This window comes from Crassostrea angulata, chromosome 10 (genome assembly GCF_025612915.1).
Source record: "Crassostrea angulata isolate pt1a10 chromosome 10, ASM2561291v2, whole genome shotgun sequence".
Taxonomy (NCBI): domain Eukaryota; kingdom Metazoa; phylum Mollusca; class Bivalvia; order Ostreida; family Ostreidae; genus Magallana; species Magallana angulata.
Genome location: NC_069120.1, coordinates 19872972 through 19881490, shown reverse-complemented (window position 1 = coordinate 19881490; position 8519 = coordinate 19872972). Strand labels below are relative to the sequence as shown.

The 8519-nt window shown below is 35.3% G+C and overlaps 2 protein-coding genes across 2 annotated transcripts; both read right to left on the bottom strand.

The window, feature by feature from the left end:
- Positions 1-664: 664 nt before the first annotated feature.
- LOC128167501 (uncharacterized) lies at positions 665-2132 on the bottom strand. Its single transcript, XM_052833256.1, has 2 exons — positions 1291-2132; positions 665-1191 (listed from the first exon to the last, which is right to left on the bottom strand). The coding sequence occupies exons 1-2, from the start codon at positions 1730-1732 to the stop codon at positions 779-781; spliced, it is 855 nt and encodes a 284-aa protein (XP_052689216.1). The 5' UTR covers positions 1733-2132; the 3' UTR covers positions 665-778.
- Positions 2133-2280: 148 nt separating this feature from the next.
- On the bottom strand, positions 2281-8441 carry LOC128167500 (pre-mRNA-splicing factor RBM22-like). The gene is made up of 9 exons (XM_052833255.1): positions 8369-8441; positions 6404-6457; positions 5905-6067; positions 5534-5634; positions 4601-4773; positions 4038-4238; positions 3182-3429; positions 2720-2878; positions 2281-2461 (listed from the first exon to the last, which is right to left on the bottom strand). Exons 1-9 carry the CDS (start codon positions 8420-8422, stop codon positions 2310-2312), a joined length of 1305 nt encoding a protein of 434 aa, XP_052689215.1. The 5' UTR covers positions 8423-8441; the 3' UTR covers positions 2281-2309.
- Between the last annotated feature and the right edge of the window lie 78 nt (positions 8442-8519).

Here is an 8519-nt window from a genome sequence, read left to right as displayed (position 1 = left end):
AGGCTATGCCTGTCCACTTTTCAAAACAGAATACTCATGAACATGTATCAATTTCTAGCCTTCTTATAACAATTTACAATTGTTTTCATTATCAACCGGTTTAAACAAAAGTCAATCCGACATGACACCTTACAATATGTTGTATTATCTCCGAGACATCGGCGCATTGCATGACACAGGCTTATCGACACACAATTATGTAAATCAGTAATGAAGAAACTTGAAAGAAACTATTTACAAGATGAATCATTCAGATGGTCGGCCGTCTCCTAACTGATCTTGGACAACCTGTTGTTATCGGGAGCGGATACCTATCGCCACATGTTACAGAAATCCCGGCTCTTCCTTCCCTGAAGATGATCCCGGCACACCCCGAGACGGTGTGAACTCCGCCATGTAGCCTGATCAGTCACTGCGCCATCTTGAGATCGGACACATGCTTCATATGATTGATTCAACAAAAGTTCTAGTCTTATTATCTTGTCTATTTTTTATAGATGGTTGGGGAAAAAAACCTTACATATGCATATTTGATGTAGGAGAATAGTAAGATTAGCAGTCATGATGTAAATATGCTAATGTTGTTCTTGATTTCTTAAATATACTGTATTGTTAGGAAATTGATAAGATCATATCAACTCTATTGACAAAAAAAGACACGAAGAAGGGCTGCAGATCTATTTATTTCTAACACTTAGAAAACATTTACCTTCAGAAAATCAGAGATTTTCATCTGGTAGTCAAATAGGCTTACTAGCAATAGTGAGTTTAATATTGGTTAGACCAACAACCATCCACTGAAAGAGGACCTGTAATAGTCATCGAAGCTCATGACTTTACCAATGCTATGCCACACAGAGTGCGTCCTCACAGACACGAGGTCCCCCTGGCTAACATGCAGCACCACCAATCCGCTGGAGGCGTGGTGCTCGTCCAGGGTGTGGCTATCTGACCGACTACAGCCCCGGCTGACCGAGTTGACCACCAGCTCGGTGATGACGTCACCCTGGTGCTGGCTGTAGGTGACCCAATGGAACACGTACACGCCGGCGGTGGGGGCGGTGAAGACGCCGTCACGCTGGTTGTAAGAGGACCCAGCGTTAGTCAGGACGGTGTCAAAAACCATAGTTTGGCCCAGGTCCGTGGAGGCGTCAGGCTGACTCATGAACGCATGGAATGCGACACTGTGGGCTATAGAAATTAAAAACAATACACAGAATACTCTTAAAGTCAATTGCGAAAAACGACATTAATCTATGCATTTTATAAAATATAGAAATCTCTATTTACCCGCCGCTGCAGCAGCTCGTTTAGGATTCACCCGCCCAATGCCGGCGTGTTGATCATGGAGCGAGGCATTCAGTGCAACATTTGTCCCTATCGGTCTCACTATCTCTGCTGTCGTATTATTTTCAGTTTGCGATGATATTTTGTCCTGATTGTTAGCGACCTGTTTATTCTCCATTTCTGCAATGATCCTCTTCAAAGATTCAACTGTTTTCTCTAAGCCTTGCACTTTTAAATTTGATTTTTCTATTTTCTCATTAAAATCCCTTCGGTCTGCCCTAATAGTGTCTTCTAAGGAGGCAATTTTCGCACCTTGTTCCTGAATTTTAACCAAAAGTTCTTGGAAAGCTGAACTAAGTATATCACCATCTCCGAAGTCAAAACCATTCGCTTCATTCGCCAGTAGAACACAACATAAAAATCCAACGTTTATCAAGTATGCCATTTTGTCTGATGACCTAATTTAGGAAAGACTGATAAAATTCCAGTCTCTATATTATTAGATCAAACCTATTTCATATAATTCCATTCTATCTAGTCATTTTATCTCGAACTAAAAAGATTTTGGTGCATAAATCAGTCAGAAAATTACTAATACGGGGACTAAAAAAGGGAAATGACCCCAGTAGTTCCAACTCTTTGGGTACATGAGAAGGTACATGTATCAATTAAGACATACTTATTCACAAACCACATCAATAAATAACCTCCGTTGTGCACAAACTAATTAAAAAGAAAAAGGGGATATTTATGCTGATAGTGGAGTGTTTAACTTAGTAATGTTCTGTAAGAATGCACAAAACAATAAAAACATATCTTTTATTTCTTTTTTGAAAATGCTCAGTTTGTTTCACAACAGGTGTCCTAGTACCGTGATAAGTTTGTTATGTACATTATACAATCATTTTAAATACATTCATTTTCTTGTCTTTCAAACTTTCTTTCATTAAAGTTTGTAATATCAATGCCCCTCTAAAGACCTTTTTTTCTCCCGCAAATTAGAGGTTAAGGGTTGTTCATGTTCAAGTATTTCCAGCGGATGGTATGGCTCCCATCCTGGTCGGATCTTGTGAGGGGTAGTGGACAGCCACAGAGGTCACTGGGGTCATTCTGGGAGGACCAGGAGGGGGTCTCAGGGGCATCATTCCTGGGGGTGGAGGGGGCAGTCGCACACCTAAAATTACAAGTACTTAACATGTAAATTTTGCAATACATGTATTACATAAAGACAACCATTTACAGATTTGAAGGCATATTGGTTTTTTGTTTTTTTAATACCTAACACATGTATGATATTACAATTCAAACTCTTTTATTACAATTACATTTGAATTTAAATTACGCTTTGTGATATAATTTTATATACTTTAATTCATTGAATGTTCCAGAAATCACTTCTTGTGTTCACTTCATTTTTATTGACATTACTAACCTGGAGGAGGGGGTCCTCTGGCCATTCCATAGGGCATCATGGGAGGCCCTCGAGGTGGCATCCCGAGGGGTGGGGGTCTGAGAGGCATGCCCATGGGTGGGGGTGGGTTGCTGAGATTAAAGAAGTTGTTGGCAATCTCTTCAGGGGGTGCAGGCAAAGCTGAATAAAATGTGTTGACTTTAAAAAACATATTTTAGTGTCTCAGAAATCAATATGTCAAATACCAATATCAGATTTCTGGGTCAAAACCACTTTTTCTTTAAATTATTTAACCCTGTTATTTAAAATCCTTGGATAACTTTTTCTCGCTTTTATGATTTATTAAACTTTAAAGATTTACTCAATTTTTATTATAGGAACAAGGAGAACAAATCAGAAATTTCTGTTGCTGAGAGATAAAGCAACTTGATTCCTGTGGACTTCATTCTTTCACCTGAGAGTATACTAACATCAGTGCCTTACCCCCAGGGAGACCAGGGACGGGCTCCAGATCTTTGTCATCCTCCTCCCCCTCCTTCTTCAGAGCCAGCTGTTGCCCCTGGGACCTGCCCCATTTGATGGTGAGACGACGCCCGCCAACAATTAGTTTGTTAAATGATTTCTCGGCAGCAGCTTCCGCTGAGGACCTTGATGTGAATTGCACAAAAGCACACTGCTGCTTAGCCACCACATTTATCATGCGTATCTCTCCAAACTGATAGAAATGGTCCCTGGAACACAAATATTAATTTAGGATTTAAATCAAAAACCATCTGCAATATACATTGTAATATAAACTCATTCCTTCTTTCAGAGTAATTATTAATGATTTTCAAAAACAAATTATTTTTTACAAACATTAGGCCATTATAAATTCTGTAAATTCCTTTTTTTAATGCAAGGACTTAATTCTGCACCTCGACTGATTTGTATCAAACTGCGAGAATACTGAATCACGAGCTCCAATTTTTTGTAATGAATTAATGAAGTTCTAAATTGTTTGAATATTAAATAAATGCGAGATTTAAAATCCGCAGGAGTTTGTCCTCGCAATTTTTGCGGATATTAATTTCTCGCATTTAATAAGGAATCTACAGTACCAGTATTGAGGATGTATAAAATAATGTTACATTTATAGGAAAACAAGAAAATCAAGAAATGAAGTCACAGTGTATCTTTGAAAATCATGGGATTTCAAACACATGGAATAAATTCATTAAATTCCATAAATAGTATTAATAAGCTTTAATTTAAAGTTTATTTAAACAGGAAAGGCAGTTCTTCTAAATTTAATATGATTTAATTTCTTAACATTTTAATAAGATGGAAAAATTCTCACCTAAGTTCCTTTTCCCCAATTTTCTCCCCTAGATTTCCGATGTAGAGTGTGGTGATTGTCTTGTCCTCTGGCAGAGTGAGTTTGGGCATGTCTGTGTATCTCTGTAATAATTTATCTGCCACTGGGTCATTGCTGCCGTAAAAGCGGTCCTTGATGTTTTGATCGGCCAGAGGATCATCTGGGTCAGTCGGCTTTTCATGTCTGCAAACACAAATGTAGAACAGTGAATTTTAAAATTATCTACACATCTAATTTACACAGAAATTATGAATGTGATTTCCAATTGCATAACAGAAGCTCAGTGGATATTCAAAACTCCAAAAATGTTGATTAATGTTTTCTTGCCTTCAATCAAATTGAGATAAAAAAAAAAAAAATGATTATATAGCATCACTAATTGATCTGGGGTTTTTCCTCATTAATCAATCATGGTTGTTTGATTTTTTCCCCAAATATCGGTACATGTATAATAAACTGCATAATGACAGATTAATATCCTCCATTTCTCTATTTATCATTCCTTGCATTACTTTCTTGTGCTTTCTTTGACTAATAATCCCTACCTGTATGGACATTCCTCCCCTCGCTTGCATTCTCCTTTGACCCAAAATGAACAAATGTGTGGGCGATTCCTCTTGTAGTATGGGGTAGTCCTGGCCAGTTTAAGAAGCATGTCACTGGGTGCCATCGCTTTCCCTAGGGCACCACCAGGTGCTGTTCCATCATTAGTTGCAATCTACATCACAGAAATATTTCTTATGAACATTACAGATACCAGTAATCATGATTCAGCAGAGCTTCATATGAAATACAGTAGTTCACCTTATGTCAAATACATTCATCTCGTAACATACCTGGTATATTATTTTACTGTGGTTATATCAACATCAGTACATTAAGCATTATATCTTAAACTGCAAATATTCTATTTCAAAAGACTTAATCTATTGTGGCTTTTCCATGAACATAAAAAGTTTACACATCTTTAACATTCTAAAACATGCTTGCCCATTTAGTAAACAAGTTTAAGTTATAATTGTTAAAGATTAATTTAGATTGTAATAAACCTTGAATAACGTAAAGAATGGAAGTTATCAATTTTAAATCAATAATAATTATAGTACACCTACATTAATTGTAGGAATTGTTTAATACATGTACTACTCCAATTATCATAAGTCATATATCTTTTCTTTTGACTTTTAGCATTTCAAGGTAAAAGTTGACTACCGGTATTTGTTCTAGAGTGTGAAAAAGATTTTCATCTTTTGACAGCAAGAAAAATCTAAAAGGACTGACATAAACCCATCTACAACCTCAAGGTCATATTATTATCGAAGTTAGTTGCAAAAAGATATCATCCTCAGCTTTGAATTAATTTAACTATGACAGGAATAGAGATGAAACAGCCGTCGTATTTCCCCCATGGGACGAAGTGGATTAAGTCGAGTGACTTCAATAAAAGATGTTTACACTTAGTCAATGTTGTAAGTTACCTCTCTCTCCATGTTCTGTGTATAATATTCTTTGTTCACATCTGACTTGGGCATATTGTCTTGAACTTTTAGAGCAGCATCTCGAACCTGGACAGGCAAGCCTTCAATTCAAAGTCAATGTATGTAAATACTGAAGGATGAGCATGGACAAATGATCATGCTTTAAAATTGTATTAAGCTCTCTAAGCCATATCCAAAATTATTCAATCAAATAACACAAGGAAAATTTGACCAAAAAACTAAATGCTTCATGTAATACAACTTGATTTAAGAGATCATTTAAAAAATATGACTTAAACCTGAGTTTGATTACAGATTTTAAATATCATCAAAAAAAAAGAAGAAAGAATAAATTTGCAATTTGCACTCACCATACTCCAGATCTAGCAAGCATGTCTGACAGACATTTTTCAGTTTGGAGCATGTCTGACACACTTCTGTTTTCTTAAATCTCATACGGGCTCCGGGACACCATCTGAATACAGTAAAAGGGCGGGCACATATCTTGCACTCTTTCCCATATTTTTCCTTCATCTTCAAACACAAAGGTTATTCATACAATTTATCACAATAAAAAGTGCTCAATTTTTAATTTAACAACATCTAACTTAATCATATCTTTAACGGTCAGGTTATTAAAATGATAAATATCAAGATATCACAATATAAAGTGCTCAGTTTTTAATTTAACAACATCTAACTTAATCATAGCTTTAATGGTCAGGTTATTAAAATGATAAAATATCAAGATAGGACTTTATATTTGTTGCTTCTGTCTAATAACTTTAGACAGATATTTCTTTCTATTAATTCATTATTATTAAGTTGAAAGGTTAAATCATAAAGCTTTGGTCTTCTACTTTGACTTACCATTCTGATGTATGGATTATCTCCAAGGCATGTTTGACACAAAATGGGAAATTCCTGGAAATACATGTGCAAAAATCAATAATCAAATCGTAACAGACCTACTATTTCTACATTTTAAACATTAATGCATCCATATATTACAAAAAAAATCAACACTAACCCGCTGTCAAATCATTTTCGCAACTTCTACATCCCGGGTTTAAATTTTGTGTATCACATTGTTTATCTAGGTCAGCGCAGATTTAATGTTAGTGTTTCGGATAAAATTGGAAACTTATTAAAGACAATAATGTAGAGAAAACGTTACTAAATCAACTTAATCTAAAAGTGTACAAACAAATACCGAGTCACAAAATTACAAAGTTGTATTTATTCCCTTTTTAATAATCTCTTTTGGTGACAAATTTGCTCTACGTCTGTTTTAAAACATTAAAACGAACATTGATTAATGTAGCAAACAACAAAGATTAAAATATAAAGAGTTTTGTTTTATGTGCCACAATTACTTATTAATAATCGTATGTATTTTGTTAATTTGTCTTAAACTGTAAACCCATTATTTATACCTCTTTTAATTGTAAGAAAAATACCTTTAATCTAAAGTCTACAATCCGAACATTATTTTCCGATTTTTCCGACTATAAATTTTCTACTTTTTAAACTAACTATAGCCAGAGAACTCATAATTTAAACCCGGGATGTAGAAGTTGAGAAAATGATTTGACAGCGGGTTAGTGTTTACTTTTTGGTAATATATGGATGCATTAATGTTTTAAAATGTAGAAATAATACCGAGCGCAGCGAGAGGCGGGCAAAGCCTGCCTCGCGAAGCGAGGATTAATGGTAACACGTATATATAAGAAAATCAGTGAAAAATGAAAGTTGAATCAGGGGTACTAAGGCCAAAAAAATTTTCTTCCAGCCCTGAGCGCCGCCATATTGGCAGCCATTTTGTTTTTTAAAAGTTAGTTCGATCATTGATTGACTGGTACTTATCGATGTTTATTGCCCCTAAACTCGATTAAAATTTTCTAGTGTTTCAATAATAGGTAATTTGAATTAAAAGAAATAAAAGAGGACACCAGATAATCTTCAAAAGTGCTTCAATCAAGAAACACGACTAGTTCTATGTATATCTTATCAAATTATCAGATGGAAAATAAAAACATTACCATCAAGAACTGAACTTTTAGATACTGAATAAAGTATTCGATTTTATTACCGCGTTATTTATTTGAATTAAATTGATACACAATGAAAGAAGAAATTTTAAAAAAGTTCGGAATAACGTTACTCTCTTCGGCTATTTCCGAAGACTAAACGTGTATGTTTTACGTCTGAAACATGACGTCATAATGTAGACTGAGCACGCGACGTTTACTTAAACTTTAGCTAATGATTTGAGTAGGCAACCAGGCGGATCTTACTGAGTGCGTTCAAATAAATTTTGATCTACAAAAATCAAACTGCACTGTGTTATATCTGCGCTCAGTCCAACGGTCACACCGTTTACATATTAGGTCTGTTACGAAAATTAAGAGAAACTGGAGTCAAAACATGAGTCGAAGCGTAGACCGTCCTACATGTTTTTCAGAATCAAAATATGAGGGCTTGCGAAGAGAAGTGGATGTAGGCTATGCCTGTCCTCTTCTCAAAAGAGAATACAATTCCAGTACACCACTGTGCATTCCTATTGTTAATTAATCGAATCAGAAATTTAAACCAATGTTTTAGAAATCAGCTTCTGTGTTTTATGATGGCTGAAGCGCTAGCTCACCAATCTTTTTAAAAGATAAGCTTGTTCTTTTTTGTACGTTTGGCCCCCGCAATTTCCAAAACGATGCTACGTGCTTCTGAATCCTTGAAATAACTTTATTCCATTTCAGCATACACATTAAACATTTAATGAGGAAATGCCTGTAACAATGTTCATCAAAAATTGAATCCAAAATATGATAATATTACCGCATCTTCCCAATTTTGTCGATTGTACGTATTCGCACCCTTCGATGTCGCCATTTTTACTTGTTCGAAAGGAATGGAAACAAAACGAACAGATAGAATGTACGACTATTTGTCTAAAATTTTAATAATATTTTCTTTTTTCACACAACAA

What these genes read in the sequence shown, in the direction of transcription:
- LOC128167501 (XM_052833256.1), bottom strand. Translation starts at nt 1,732, where the DNA reads ATGGCATACTTGATAAACGTTGGATTTTTATGTTGTGTTCTACTGGCG. An exon ending in ACGAGCTGCTGCAGCGGCGG is followed by an intron (nt 1,192 to 1,290) that starts GTAAATAGAGAT and finishes TAATTTCTATAG; the next exon opens with CCCACAGTGTCGCATTCCAT.
- LOC128167500 (XM_052833255.1), bottom strand. Translation starts at nt 8,422, where the DNA reads ATGGCGACATCGAAGGGTGCGAATACGTACAATCGACAAAATTGGGAA. An exon ending in CACAGAACATGGAGAGAGAG is followed by an intron (nt 4,774 to 5,533) that starts GTAACTTACAAC and finishes TCTGTGATGTAG; the next exon opens with ATTGCAACTAATGATGGAAC. An exon ending in CAGAGGACCCCCTCCTCCAG is followed by an intron (nt 2,462 to 2,719) that starts GTTAGTAATGTC and finishes TTGTAATTTTAG; the next exon opens with GTGTGCGACTGCCCCCTCCA.